Source organism: Ammospiza caudacuta, chromosome Z (assembly GCF_027887145.1).
Source record: "Ammospiza caudacuta isolate bAmmCau1 chromosome Z, bAmmCau1.pri, whole genome shotgun sequence".
Classification (NCBI taxonomy): domain Eukaryota; kingdom Metazoa; phylum Chordata; class Aves; order Passeriformes; family Passerellidae; genus Ammospiza; species Ammospiza caudacuta.
This window is the reverse complement of record NC_080632.1, coordinates 34,760,021-34,776,329: the sequence shown is the minus strand read 5'-3', so window position 1 is coordinate 34,776,329 and position 16,309 is coordinate 34,760,021. Positions and strand designations below refer to the sequence as shown.

Sequence of the window (16,309 nt, the reverse complement as noted above, 5' to 3'; positions counted from 1 at the left end):
CTTTATAAATCAAAAGTAAATTTGAGACAATGCTAACAGAAAAACTCACAAATAGTCTAGATTTAGAGAAGATTCATGAACAGGAGACTGAACAAAAAATGTGGATAAAAATTCTTTTTCAGAACATCATACAATAAAATTGAAAGATGAAGCAGTAGTGATGATCGTTCTGTAACCTGTAGAGTATTTTCCCTGAAAACACCTCAATGGAAAAGAGTGGCAGATATATAGTAAAGCAAGTAAAAAGTACAGGAGGGAAGATGAAGGATTGCTTTGTAGAGTGGCTGAATACTACAGTTTCCATGGATTTCAGGACTACAAGATAATGAGTAAACTAAGGATAAAATAAAATTGTGTATGGTCACATGAATATGAACATGGTCCTTAAACACAAGAGGCAAACTGATGGAAGCTCTCATCAGATAAGCCTTACCAAGAAGGATAAAGACTGTCCTAAATAAGTAGGTAATGCTGGCAAATACAGGATTATATAAAGGCTTTTCAAAACCGGCACTAAACACTGTTATTTAGACCACCAAAAATGTGTGAAAAGACATCAATATTTGTGAAGAATTTACAAAGTATGAGCAGCGCAACATGGGAAATTTAACAGGTCTGTATTCCATACAAGGTCTGAACTACATGGGAAAAAAATGAGGCCAAACAATATAATATATACTTGTTTGGAAAATAGTGCTCATTTTATAAGCCCAGTGGCATGAAAGCCCTGTGATGAGAGGATAGCAACTGTCCCTCTGCACTCTTTTAACTATGGAAAGGTCAAATGAAGCTGACAAGCAATACCAAGATACCGATTTTCTGAGAGTTTGATTTAACATGTTAAACTTTCCCTTTGAGAATTTCCACACATTCTATACACAGAGCTGTCCTATGGCAATAAAGAAAATGTGTTTTGGAAAGAAAGTAACTTTAATTTTAGTACTAAATACAAACCACAAAATTCAGTCTTGGTATTAAAGCTAAGGTGAGAGCTTCATTCAACTACTCTACATCTTCTGCTCTAATGGGATTAGTAATGATAGAAGATAGGTGGCAGTTGTTCTGGCCAGCCCCTTCAGCTGCTGTGGTGGAAGCTAAGACTTCCCAACTCCCTTCTCTTATGCTGTTTTATCTACAGTGCCCTACACTATGTGTCACCACTGAGAAGGACAGATGTTAATGCATTCACAGTTCACTGTCTGGGAAATCAAACAGTCTGCTGTCACTTTTGGAGCATCAGGAAGGTGGATCACCTAAATTCTCCCAGATCTGAGGCTCTAATGTTAGGAGTTCACACACTCCTATTAACAGCAGAACAACTGGAGAACCATCTACATGTAAAACTGCTTTTATGGGTATAATTATTTACTATGGTGCATTTCTCCACATTAGAAATTTGGTCTTCTCAGCAGGTACTCAGAGTCTGCAAATTCACCTCAGTTCCCCTCTATTCTTATGTAGCTCAAACGTGTAGAACAGTCCCAGCATGACCCACACTAAAACTTTACTATGTGGAAAGCTTGTTGAGGTCATACAAATCAAGCAAATACATACCTAAATGAAAACAAAACTCCTCAAATGATTTTTCAAAATGTCATAATTTTTAGCCAGTCTTGTTATACTGTAAACCTAACAATGATCTTTAGATATGATGTTTGGCAGCAATATGCTCTACACACATTTTCTATAGATCTGAAACATCTGACAAAATGGTTCCTAAGCACTCACTCTATGATTATACCATGTGTTTGTCTAGTAGTTTTCACAAAAGATCATCCACATTATATACACACAGACCATATGTGGTGGCTGGACCGGAAATGAGATTTCTGGGATGCTGTGGTCACTACCATCAGGCCACCAATGGATGCTCAGATTTTAAGATTGGCATTTGGTACGATCACTGAGGATTAGATCTGCCTCTGAGAACACACAGGGGTTAAAAACCAGAGCTGCGGCCCTGGCAAGCTCTCTTGGGACTTCGAGGGACGGAGGTCGGATCTCCCTCCCCTGTCCAGCCGCTGCTGCTGGGTGGGGGAGGGGCAGCCATGTGGCAGGCCTGGGCGTGGACAGAAATGGGGGGTGAGGAGGCCCTTGCGGATGGAAGGGTGGAGGAGCCCCAAGAGACATCGGGCAGCCATCCCCCCCCAGGGGAGAAAGAGAGAGAGGGAGAGCCGGCATCTGAATTTGACAGTGGCTGGCCCAGGAGAAGGGTGGGGGGGAGCGCAGTGAGAAGGTGCCCAGCAGGGCAGCGTGGGAGTGCCGGAGCTCTGGGACAGGGAGAGACTGAAATTTTTAACCCTTTTTCTCCATGATAGAAACCTTGCAAATGCTGATTCTCTTGGAGCTGAATGAGAAGAGAGATGAGAGATAAGAGGGAATGGGCCACAAGGGAAGTGCAGAAGACTCTTGAGTGGGGGAGAGATGACGGAGTGGCCATTTGGCTGGACTTTTCTTGTGTGGCCATAGACGGAACCATTTATATTCCTGTGACACAGAGACTGCACTTAGGGGGAGGCAGTGCCTCAGAACCAGGAGGGTTCAGTGTGGGGACCCCTCGGCCCCAGGGGGTGAAAAATTGGGGGGGACAGATGTCCCAAAGCAGAGACTGTGCCTTTTTGGAGTGAGACAAGGCATCCTTAAAAGACAACCCTAAAAGCAGCTCTGGTCCATGCACAGTGGTGAGAGCACTGGGCATGGAAGGAAGATGTCACAAGCGGCAAAAGGACTTTCCGGGCGGTGCCGAGTGACATGGAAGCACACGAGGTTTCAGCGTGTTTCCAGGGGAAGCCTATGGTGCAAGAAGGACTCCTCTCCTCTTCATGGACGGAGGATTGAGTATTCTAAAGGGTGGTGCCACACAGTTGGTGATTTGGGGGAATGTATTGCATTGGGAAATTTGGTGGGGGGGAGGAGGAAAATGATTTTGTAAGGTTTGCATTTTTTCCCTTATGTTTTTTTTTTTCCCTCTTCTTTTCTTGTAGTTTAGTTAATAAAGTTTTGTTTATTTCTAAGCAGGAGCCTGCTTTGCTTATTCCTGGTCACATCTCACAGCAGACACCAGGGAGAGGGTATTCTCATGGGGACACTGGCTCTGTGCCAGGCCCAACCCATGACACCATACAACACTGATTCTCTGAGAGAAAACCTATAGAGCAGATTTCTATTTTCTTATTGGTTCTTTAATATTTACAGCTGACATATCTGCATGCTGTAACTTTGCCTACACAAGTACTTTTACAAAAAAGTAATCCTTATTTAAAGCTCCTTATCTCTACTTCTCTGATTTAAAATAACTTTTGGATAGCAAGATCTGAGTTTTACATTAATAGTTTCGCTTCTGTTTCATAAGACATAAGAATATAACCCACAACAAAGACAGTCTCTTACAAAAATAAGAATGTGATAATTGCTTATATATAAGTTAATTTCACTCAAATTGTTATGATGCAGTGTAACCTATTTGTAATGTAATTGATAGTTACCTGAATAGCTACCTTAACAACTGAATAAAGTTATTAAAAATACTGGGCTGCAATTACATTATTTGAAATACTGGCTAAATTAAGAACTCATGTAGTACAAATCAGATCAATCTTGAGTTTTACAGTATTCAAAGGACCAAAAACATTGTATATGGCACAAGCAAATAAAGTTGAAACATCTCATCTACAAACTGTCTTCTTTAGCTAAAATTGTAACATATAACATCCAAAATTTTATTTACTCTTACTAGCCCTCTCCCAAAGCCACAAAGAATGCCCAAATTTAGCCCACCAAGAGCACAAAGAATGGCTTCTCCTTTGGCCTTTTTCTGCCCTGAATGAGTAACTTTGCAACTGAATTACTGCTGTCCGGAATACTCAAACCATGGCACTTTCCTTGATGATATTTTACTTTTCTTGTGGAAGACACGATGCAATAAGCTCTATCTTGAAACTATGTCTTTTCCATCTACAAAATACAGATGAATTGTAATAACTAAAATCCACTAAAGCAGCATGGGCAATGGAAAAATATTCATCCACTTAAAGATACAAAAATTGTCACAGCCTGTATCTACTTTTTTTATTGCCACAGTTTAGACTGTAATAGTTTTGCAGCTGATAATCTGAATTTTGAAACACAGGTTACTGTATGTAACCTCCTCCAAATATTTAGGTAATACCTAAAATTACCTCATACAGAGCAGCAAAATCACTTGATTTACTTCTGTCCTAATCAAGAGTGTTCACCAAGTATGGTATTAAACATCACAAGTTTTGCAATAGTTTTCTGACTGGGGTAACCAATGTTGAGGCACTGATCCAGTTACTGCTGGCCCCAGTTGCTATCCCCTGATGTGTGTCATCTTTTCCTCGGGGAGCTCAGGCACATGTGGAGCTGCCTGTTGACTTCAGCAACAAAACAGCTCTACTGCTGATGGGGCACTTATTATCAGTTGCCTTTAAAGTCTCCTTTCACGTCGCTCTGAGATGCTGATACAAGTTCTGTGGATAAGTAAACAGAATTTTCATTTTTATTAGGGCAAAGACAGCATTAATTACCAAATTTCCTGGTCCCTCCACAGCACCACAATGTTAATACAAATAAATAAATCTGATCACCAAATAAATCTGATCAGGCAACTACTTGTTTTCAGCCCCAATGGGAATGAATGGTGTGAGATATTGCTGATCAGAGAGGAAACCCCACTGACATACCCAATGAAGCACAAAGAGACATTTTTGTTGAGCAGATAAAGATTTCTATTTTCAAGGCAGGATGAAAGCCTGAAAGCTTAGAGGCTTTCAATAGAAAGTGTTAAGTTTTAGTAGCAATAGAGCTGGATGTTTTACTCAAAGTTTTTATGGGTTTGGTTTTATTGGGTTTTTTGAATTTGGTTTTGGTAGGAAAAAGCATGAAGTAATTAATTTTGCAACATCTTTTTCTAACAAAAATGTAAGCTGTACTGAGGTATTGACTAAGCCAACACAGTAATACTGAAGAATGACTCAGAGAATTAACACAAATTCACACTAAAACACTTAAGCTTCGTAGCAATTTTTCTACTGCCGATATGGTGATCTTGAACCACCTTCAATGAACATTCAAAATATTATTAAAATTGGTTTCAGCTATGACACTGCCCTTAAACAGCAATGATTCCCTAGCAGAGAAGGAGTGAATAAGGTTGTCAAGAGGGAAAGGCAGCTGCCACACAGAGGTCATGAAAGAAAACTGCTTGATTACATCTGCTTTCATTTATTTCCTCTACCAGGCCCATGAACACACTTCAGTATTAGGAGACCAGAAACACACAGGCACCATCATCCTTGAGTCTGGGGCAGGCAAATGATGTCCACCAGGAGCATCCCTTGCCCATTCCAAGAGGGCCCCCAGCATTCCTCTGCAGTGTCAAACACAAAGCACAGCACCGGGGCTCCACAGCACAGGGAGGTGAACAGCAGTCCCTCCATCATCAGCAGGCAATGCATGGGCATGAGATAGGGTATACACTCACTGCAGCAGTGAGCTCAGTCTTTATCCTGTGTTAGTAGAAGTTAAAAACTTGATTTTTTTTTCAGGGGATGATTTAGTCTTTTAAATATAAAAATTAATTTGTGTACTTACAGTGTGTCCTGAAGAGTTCTGTGTCATCACCAGAGTACAAGCCTCTGAATGATAAGTATTATCAAAATTATCTAATGAAGTTCATGGGGAGTTTGGCAGCAAACTTTCAAAGATACATGAGTATACCATGACATTTTGCCCCCCCTCACCAAAAGAAGTGTAAACATATTGGTTCCACATAAAAACTAAAAGGGCATAAAAGCCATGAATAGACCTAACTATTACAGATAAAATGCCAGCTAAAAATTGTCAGGTGTTAGATTTTGTTTTAAATACAGGCAGCCATTCTTCTGGATCACAACATAATTTTTAGAAGTAGATAGATAAAGCAACTTCAAAGCAATGAAATACTTAATCAAGAAGATCTCACATCATTATGATTAAAATAAAATATCTTGTCTTTAATATTTTATTATTTTGACTGCAATCCACCTTGGTGTCTCAAAATTGCCTTGACTTTACCCGGACATGAGACAAAGTCTTTTTATGCCACAAAAACAATCCAGACAATTACAGTATTGGCATCCAATTAAAACCCTTACTTTCTGCAGGATAGCAGGTAAAAAGGGTTTCCAGTGCTGAAGTGCAGAAAAAACAGCCCCAATATGAACCTGCATTTATGCAAATACTTGAGTTAATTCACTTGAGTCACAATGAAGCAGATGTAGCCAGCACTTGCAAATTAAGTAAAATACTGCTGCCTGTATTAGTACCTTAATAATGATTGATGTTAATTCCGTGGTCAAAACATGACATTGCCTAAAATTAAACAAAAACCCAACAGACTTTGCCTCAAGAAGACTAAATTTCATGGCTCTCAGAAGATTAATTTTACAACCCGAACGTTTAATAGTTTCTGCATAGTTTGTCTCCACTGCTTTATTTCTAAATTGTTAACATTTCTGTAAACCAGGGATCTCCCAACACACACTGGTAGCAAAACTGTCTCACTTTAACATTTCAGCTTGCTGCCCAGAGGATCTCTACTTTTCTATCATGCTGCTTCCTCATCCAGCAATAGTCATTTCACCACACACAGAACAGCCTAACATGCACCCAAGCTTTTGTGAGTGAACACAAAGCATTTTTCACCTCATAGTAACACCTCATTAAAATAGACAAAGTATAGCAGCTGAATGGTGCCATACTACAGTAGATGCTGATGGCCACAGAGCATACTTGCGCCTACTGCCATTTCTCTGAAGAGGTCTGCTTATCTTTGGCCACTACTTCTCTCTGAGCATATACCTGGAAGGAAACACCTCAGACTGTATGATATTTATCTGTTTGTCACTACTGAATTACCTCCTTGACACAGGAGTACCATGACCAACAATAGCACAAGTGGCTGGCATGGCTTTAAGAGCAGTGCTATTTCCCAGACTAGAAGCAGAAAGACTTCATTTAATTATCACATAAAAAGTAAAGAATGCAATAATATGACCATTGCAAACCCACAGGGCCCAGTCCACAGTGAAGCACATGATCAGTATTAACCCTGTTCTGCACCATTACTCATCTTGAGAGTCACGGCCACATTTGTTTCACAAAAAAATAAAATCTATCTTCTCCTTTTTCTTTTTGACCTTTGGTAACTACATGAAAACAGCATATGGAGCTCTATCTCACTACTGCTCCTTCTGGCTTTAAATGTTACCTGAAAAAGCTCTGACTTTAGCTCCAAGCCCTGGCAGAAAGTACACTTTTTCAGCTAACAAGGGCCTGGAGGTTTTACAAGACCATGGGGGTTTTCAAAATGTTCTTCCACTTTTGCAATCATCACATTACTACATCATGGGCCAGATTGAAAGTGGCATTTTATGGATTCCTTTAAAAAGGTACTCATACTCTACAACTGCTTTAGGCCATGCAAGCAGTTAATTAAGTACAAAGGCATAGTCTGTGTGATCTCTACTGTATTTTCATTGCTCCGTAAAGGCCTTCCTGAGAAGGAGACAGGATTTTTTCCTAAAGGCAAAACACCCACTAAATGTACTCTGCTCTTAATAACTGAAACTCCTTACGCTTGAGCTGTCACAAATTGCTTGCACACATTTCTGCTCAGATTGTATTTCCATAGGCTTTGACATGCCAAAAGGCCACTACCATTACTAATGCAGTGACACAATGCAGGAAGGGAAAAAAACAATACTTACCACGAGCAAAATAATCACAACAGAAGAAATTAATATGTCAGAATTCAGTCCATTCATATGGACTCCCTAAAAAATCCACCAAACCACTGTCATGCATAGCAGACCTAAAGAGTTGTTATTCAGCTCTCTACAACTGGAGATACATGGAGAATATTTAATACCTGAATGGGTATGTATCATCTGCCTTATCTCTTTTGTGTCTTCCTGCTGAAGCAACCTCACCAAGAGCCATGTAACACTTTTTCCTCCCTACTCGGGCAAGCAAAATCAGCAGTAATCAAGCAAGAATAATCTGAGCATCCCTTCTGAAATGGCTCCACAGCACAAAAAGGGCAGCTCCAATCACAGAAAATGCCTCATTCAGATCCAAAATTCTGTATTTCTCCATATCACACAACAGCTTGCAGCTCACACAAATATTACGAGAATATCACCATATTTCAGTCCTGTAGCAAAATCAAGGTCAAGTATTTTTTATCGTGCTGCTGCACTGTCCCACATAGGAAGCAAAGAGGTGGAGTTTTCATTAACTAAAACATCCTGTATTTGAATTTAAAAACAAAATATTTAGAATTTTGAGGTGGACTGTGTTAATATGCCTGTGCTTTAATAACACCATAAATCTGCATGCTTTTACTCAGTACTTTATTTTGCAAGTTTCATACCAAAGTCAGTAAAATAGTTTTTCAGCCTTTATGTGTGATTTCCAAATGAAGTAAAAAAAAAAATCTCATATTCTTGTGAATGCCTAGTTGACCAGTAACACTGAAGTCCAATGTACTTTAATTCACAGATGTATTTGAAAAGTGATACCTTACAAAGCAACGTGAAGAGAAATGCCGACACTTGTTTTACTTATCAACAGCTCAAAGTCAACAGAAAAACAAAATTAAAATAAATACCACAGTGTACCACACTACAGCATATGCCAAATAGGCCACAGAGGAATGACCACACATGCTCTTGTTCTAAGTCACACACACAGAAAGACTATTTAACAAGGCAGAGAGTTTATCACTATGGAAGGGTGTGATTCCCTGCATTTCCCACTGAATTTTACAGAGATATTTGAAGCTGAAAAGAAAAGACTGACTACAGGACACCAAAGGACAGTGTCCAGCTTTCTGAAATTCACCAGAGACAGCAGCATGCTAACCTGTCTGGATTCTGAAAGGTGAATTTCAAGGGATAGCTCCAAGGAAAGATCAACCACTAGCAGACAGTTAACACTGTATCTCTACATCCTCTACTTCATGAAGGCAAAGGCCATGTTTCAGGTCTGAATGCTCATAGTTAGGTAGAGTATGATGCCTGTACTGTCCAGGGCTAAGCACACTCTACTTTTTTGTCTGAAATTCAAGCCCATTGATTGAGATGATACACTCCACCCCAATTCACTGAACTCGGGTTGTATCTAAAGAAATGAGAGGAGCAAGAGCATTGCCATCATGTAGCACCATTCCAGTGGAACAACAGCTCTGTTTAATCATGCTTGTAAGACTCCTCCACCACAGGAAATTTTCAGAATGTCATCCTTATTTTAAAATCCCAAAGCCAGACTTCACAACTGAGAACTGATAATGGACTATATCTAATTCTGAGAACCATCCTATGTGTGATGAGCAACAGCAAGAAACTTATTTTTGCAGTAAGTTCCACATTCTACATTGCGCCTTGTATCACTAATTTATCATGTTTTATATGTGAAGTTATGCATATGAGTACATGCATACGCAATACCAGTAAAGAGAACAGTCACCATTTTGGAACATGTGTTTGAGAATGAGACCACCTCTTACTCCCTACAGCGAAGAAACTTCAAAATTCTTAGCAAAGCTATTAATAACTTCATTCTATACAATGTATGAACATTACATTAATGCAGTATTATTATGTTTGCATAAATGTCATAAACAAAACTTGAACTAGTAAAATGGCACCTGACTCAGTATTTTTGAAGTATTCTAATTTTCTTTTAGGTACTGATTTGTGAAGTAATTTGTTCTACCTAACCTAAATTTGCTGGATTGGGTATAGTCATTTTGCTTTCTTGAAGATACTTATGAATAAATCTGGATACTACCAAATATACTCCCTTTGTTCATCAGGGGTACAATACCTACCACTGTAACTGTACCAGAGTAAGAACTAACAATTGACTCAATTTTACAGCATATTATTATGCCAGGATATGACACTAAAGAAGCATCTTCCCAGCTTCAGGCAACTATGTTTGTCAGTATTGTGAAGCCTTGACAGATTTGAAATTACCAAAATTGTACAGAAAAAGCACTGTCATATTTTTACTTCCATTACTCTCTATGTAACATTGCTAGTTTTTACTTTTTTCTTTTCCTTAATATGATTACGTTTATTGGATATACCCTTTATGGATCTAGCTGTGAAACTTCCTGAAACACTTAGAAGCTTACCCAATACCTACAAAAAAGTCCAAACTATTTCTTCCAACATAAAGTTATCCATATTACACTGCTTGGTCACCTTTCACTCGGTTCCCTGGTTAAAAGTGGTAAAATGCAGAAGAACATCTCCTTGTAAAATTCTGCAGACATTCACTAACCAGATAGCCCAGCTGTTTCTAGCACAGCACTTGCCAGTTGTGTGACTAAAGTACCTAAGGGGATTATTCTGTGTTTCGTAGATAGTTTTTATTTAGGTGAGTATATTACTGACTTTCTAAATAGTATCCTACTACTGACTGGAGCCATACTCAGCCTGATTTATTAAGGATCACAGTCCAAAAGGGGCAGACATCCTTTTCACCCATTCAGACAGGGACCAACTGTCCCCAAACCCAAGGAAGACCTATGTGTTCCATGACCCACTATGTCAATGTTAAAATAGACAAGAGTCCAAACCAGCAGGATTTACTTCTCTTGGAGAGGACTTCAGCAATTTGCTCTCTCAGTAACAGCGGCTTACAGACTTAGAAAACACTGAATCAGCTTTTTAGCTTCAGTACAGAATTAAGGAACTCCTTAGAGTCCTCCAGGTCAACTGCAGATGGACAATGGACTTGGGGAAGCCCATTAATAATACAGAGGTGTTCTCATTATACAATTGGTAGTGGGCAAGAGATTTCAAGACAAGGAGAGAAACACCTATCATCAACTAAAAAGGATTAGTTTTAACCACCATCCATATATCTTTTACATATCAGTTATTTTCAAGTTGCCACACATCACACACCTCTGCAGGACTGTTTATAGTTAAATTACGTTTAATTTGCTTGTCTGAATTCTTCTCTCTTAAAAAAAAAGGAGAACTGCTGCAGCCCGTAAAAGCGTATGTGCTCCTCTATGGCACTCAAAACCTATTTGAATTAGCCTGCTCTACTGAGGGTATATAGTATGTCTTAAGGCTAGTGAGAAATTAAAATAGAATATTCAGCTTTTTGAAAACAAGAAAAAATATTTCACACCAAGGGTGACAAGTATGTACATTTTCAAGTTTGAATATAAACTGGTTAATTATTTATTATTTCAAGCCATAATGAGAATGCCACTCTAACCACAGAGTATCCCCTCTGTCATGCTGTAAAGAAGGGTCTGTTCTATTGTATACCTTCTAAATTTAACAGCCTTTGCATGCCCTAAGGGACCAGTCATTAAAAGGTCACTTCAGAAGTAAATTACCTTCTCCCTCACAGGAAGTATCTACAAAGTAAAAACCTAATGCTGACACCTCCTCACAGCAAGGCATTTATTGTCTGCTCCAGAGAGGGCAAGCAGGGTTATGAATCTTAAGGCAATACAGAGACACAAATCAGAAAACAGAATAACAAGAGAATTGAACAGGAAAAGCTGGGAAGAATTCCTCTACCATGCACACTACACCTCTAGCCATAAGAGCAAATAATGGCAGCAAACGTTTCTTCTACCACACCTTTCCTTCTCTTCATGTCTCTATAAAAGATGCTTCTGAAAACCTAAGTTTGCTAGGAGAATGATGAAAATCCTAATTTTAATAATAAAATTAAAGAGCAAATAATACTTGAAACAGATGAGAAGGCACAGTAGATAAATATTTTCAGGAGAGCAAATTTCCATTAAAACATCTTTCTTCTTGGTAAGCCTACTACTTGGCAATAGATTCCCCTCATCAGAGTGAGATTCTAGGAACTTCTCCTCCACAAAATTGGTGTCATTGACAGAACTGCCTTTTTAGCAAAAAAATAAGTAACTCTCTGATATAACTGCAAGCCTTTCCTGGATTTACTGAATTCTCTAATACCTGAAAACAAAGCTTTAGAGTGTGAAATACAAGCATTTAAATCCATATCCTGTTCTTTCAAAAGAAACTTGAATTTCTAAAGAACATCAAAATAGGAATATTGTTTATCAATATCTCCCATACGCTCACTGTCATATGTTGAAAATTAGCAACTGAAAAGACTTGAATGGGCAATACAATTCAAGTAGTACAAGCATAAGCTTGAACATGGCCATCATCATAATGCAGTTTGGACAATCTGCCAGTAGGCAGCAAAAGGAAAGGGGAGAACACAAATTCGGTGCACAGTCCCACAGACTACAAATACTCAAGACAGCACTGAGTAAAGTACTAAGCAAAACCAAGCAAGCACTTACGTCAGATTTGGAGGACACGTTTTCCTCCATGTCAGAATCACTGGGATCTACAATGTCATCGAAGGGTGGCAGAGTAGGCGTCTTCCTTTCCAGTGCATCAGTTTCAACTTTGACTCTCGCCACCTTGAGCTGAGATTTCTCTTTTGTCTGTTTTTTGTCAGCTGAACAAGTAAGAATCAGTGGTGGGGCACTAGGAAAACTTTTAAATAATGAATCCGAGCTGGGTTTTTTTCTTTTTCTTGCAGAAGATTCATCAGTGTCCAGTATTGAGGGCCTTTTTGTGAGAGTCTTCTTTTCTTGCTGCTGCCCACATGTTATGGTAAGGATAGGAGTGTTTTCAGATTTTGGTTCCTTGGACATGGGTTTGGGTTCCTTGAAGGCCATCTTAGGAACCATTTTTTCATCTCTTAGTGGTTTGTTTTCTTTGGGTTTCTTAGAGGATTCTTTGGAAGATTTGTTATGTTCCCTGGAAGGTTCTTTGAAGGCACTTTTTTGTTCTTTTGAGTCTTTAGAATTTTTTTCTTTGTGCTCCTTTGTTAACTTCTGGGTCTTTGAAAAACTGTTACTACTGCTGCTGCTATTTATGTTCAGAATCCTTGCTGGGTCCTGCAAAGAGGAGATGTAAAATTTTACTTTAAAAAAAAAAAGAAAGAACTCTTAAATCCTCAAAAGGCAGACAAAATATGGACAAAGGATTGATATTAAGAACTTGGAACTCCAGGCAAGTAACCAGGAGTAGAATTAACCATATAAGAACAGATAGCCCAACATTTGGTCAAAAAAATCTGTTACAAACTGGTGGAACATAAACAGTTATCACTGCTCATCAAAAAGTTACAACAAAAGCTAGTTTTTACCCTAGGCATTATACATTGTAAGGTTAACATAAAAGCAGTTTAGGAAATCCTTATCATAACAATTACCTATGAGAGAATTAAAATCACAAAGAAAAATTAAGACATAGACCATATGATGTCGACAGAATTACAGGATCAGAGGAAAGCATGATGACATTTCAGGCAAAGTTTAACTTCTCTGCTGTGATCTTCTGAATTTTGCCAGATCTTTTTCCTCATAAACAATAGCAATCCTGGGTCCAGCCTGGCTATGGAAGAATTGACTGGACAGACAACAGTCATTGCCTTTTTATGGAAAACCTCCTAAAGCTGAAAAAGTTTTCTTCTTTGAATATACTGGCATCTCTGCTGAGTCTTTAATTACTTTTTTTTTTTGAATGAACTGTTTTAAGTGAGAAGTGTTTCTCAGAAGGTAGAGACTTAGACATCCTACAGGAGAGGCTAAACCAGAAACAGCAGATCAGTATCTGCTGAGTATTCCTCACTCAGTTGAATCTGAAAAGTTGAAGTGGCAAGGCAAGAGGTCACATGCAGCTTGAACTGGAAATAAAGGAACCATCCAGAATGGCCTATACAGGATCCTTTCTTCTGAGAACTAACACCTGGGAATATTTAAAAGACAAGAACAGTTCTAGCACTGCCCACTTTCATGGAAACTGCCAGTGATGAGCTCTCAGTATCTCAAAACCACTCAGTAGACTAATTGCACTGTTTTAAACGCTAAACACATGTCATATATATACAAGACAGGGTCTATTTTTATACTTCAAATTTGCAAAGTGATGTTTCAATTTATAGGAACCCATGGTCAAGTATTTTACATTACTCACTTTCTCCTCCAGGCTGGTTATAAGCATTTCTATCTGTATGTTGCAACACTTTAATATATATTACATACACCCATTGATTTCCTTTACCTATAAGAGATATGTATGTAAATGTGGTGCATCTGGCTGTCTAAAACTGCCACAGATTTACAGATCTGTAGAGAGTAAAATACATTTAGCTTATCTTCCGCCTTTACTTAAACACCTTTTTACCCACAACATAGACAGAAGTGGACAACACTTCTGCAGACAGCACTGCCTAAGTGCAGTGAAAGTAAAGGACCAAAGCACAACATGGCCAGCCCCATCTCCCACAGGGACTCAGTCATTTTAAAAAATGCACACAGTACAACTGCCCTGGGAAAAAAACTATGCAAGAAAACAAAGCAGAATTTACATGTTAATGGAAGTTGTGTAAATTAAAAGAGAAAGGAAGACTGAGACTACATCCACTGATGTGCTTCCTGTTCATAGATAACTACTTATAACATGTCCAATTAGAATGTGTTAAGTCAGAGTTCAATACTCTAGGACCTGAAAGGTCTACACAAAACATGTGCAGAAACTGCAGTATCATCCTTCTCCTTCTCTAACAATAGGTAGAAACAATTAGCTAAAAATAATTTCTTAGAAATATTCTTCCCTTCTCATTATCTTATTTAGTGAAACAGTCACAGTGCTGCAAAAATTATCCAGTTGCATGATTTTATAAGATGCTTCTTGCATCTGTACTACAAATATATTTTTGTGTCATATTTGATAAACTAACTTTATATTTATATAACACGTATATCAACATTAACGTTGGCTGGAAGCATCAACAATGAACAATACTATAATTACATCTGAATATCTAAAAATAAGGCACTTCCTGGATTCCCAGGCCAGTAGTTAAAAAACAAAAATAAAAAAGTATACTTAGCACCCTTTCACATGTTTTACTTGAGTTATAAGACCTATCCTGGCATTCTTCTTTAAGATTTAAAAAAAAAAAAAAAACCAAAACATTTTTACTATTTCCTTTGATGCAAGACCAGCACCAAAAGTTGACTTATGAACTAATTATTAATGCTTCTAGTGTCATATCATGTTCTATCATTCCAGAGAGGTGTTGCCCTGGAGAGGAATAAAATATGTGTCATTACTAAAGTAGATAGAGAAATTATCTTCCTTACTGGTCTCCTTATAGCCCTTTATATATAGCACATATATTTTACATTTCAGAAGGAGAGTCTCATTTCAGAGGTTTTCCAACAGATGAGACCTGTGGAAATGGTTCTGGGGCACAGTAGTTTTAAAACCAAAAGAAAGTTGTGATCTGTCTTCTTTTCAAATTTAAAATTCTTAAAATTTTAAGACTTTTTTCATCTTCCTACAACATAGAAGTTGGTATTTTCATAGAAATCATAGTATATTTAGGGGACATACTTATGAGACTTATTTACAGCTGACATACTTATGAGACTAGACCCCTGTCACATGCTCTCTTAGAATTACCTTTTCTTAAAGGCAGCCAATCCCTTGCTTTTATATCTACATTCATTTTCAAAGTAAACACACTATCTTTTCTTATTTCCCTAATTTCTGCAATGACCCAAAAAGAAGCCAACAATGAAATGGAGGAGTTAACTACAGGAACATTAAATCTGTAAGACAGAAAAAAGTCAAATTATATCCACCAGTAAGTTCTGTCAAACCTGATGATGAGCATGGGATGCTGATGGGGATGAAAAGTTGCTGAATATTCATATAATGTACCAACATGTACTGTGTATCAGCATAGATCTTAACAAAAATTAGAATGTACTTTCAAACCATTTTCTTATTTATTAGAATCTGACAGTGTGTTTAAGTGTTTCTTTCCACCTTAGTAAGTGTTGCAAGAAGTAAGAATAAATTTAGTAAAATAATACACTCTTTTCTCAACACTCTTTTCATGAGAAAAACTGCGATTGTGGGGCTTTGGCAGATAATATATCTGCACACCATAGCTTACATTTGTGTATTCATCAAATATTGAAGCAACTTAAGTCAATGTTAGCCTTTGATATGTTGCATAACAGCATGCAAAATAATAATACAGGTACATTGACATGTCAAATACCAGATGTCATCCTCAGGCCAGTAATACCATCTACTTCCAGTAAATCAAGATATATAGTACTGCTCTATGAAAGGGGCTAATGTATCCTTCAAAATATGTATTTTAGAAAGCACAATAAAAATCTAAAATTTTATCCTCAAAT

At 38.0% G+C, this 16,309-nt stretch overlaps 1 protein-coding gene across 2 annotated transcripts in view; it reads right to left on the bottom strand.

Moving 5' to 3' along the window:
* MLLT3 (MLLT3 super elongation complex subunit) overlaps window positions 1-16,309 on the bottom strand; it is a 120,071-nt gene that overhangs the window by 25,170 nt on the left and 78,592 nt on the right. For both annotated transcript variants that reach the window (XM_058823673.1, XM_058823674.1), the window contains one exon: window positions 12,380-12,985. In XM_058823673.1, the coding sequence (XP_058679656.1) occupies window positions 12,380-12,985 (606 nt within the window). The remainder of the gene's footprint in view (window positions 1-12,379; window positions 12,986-16,309) is intronic.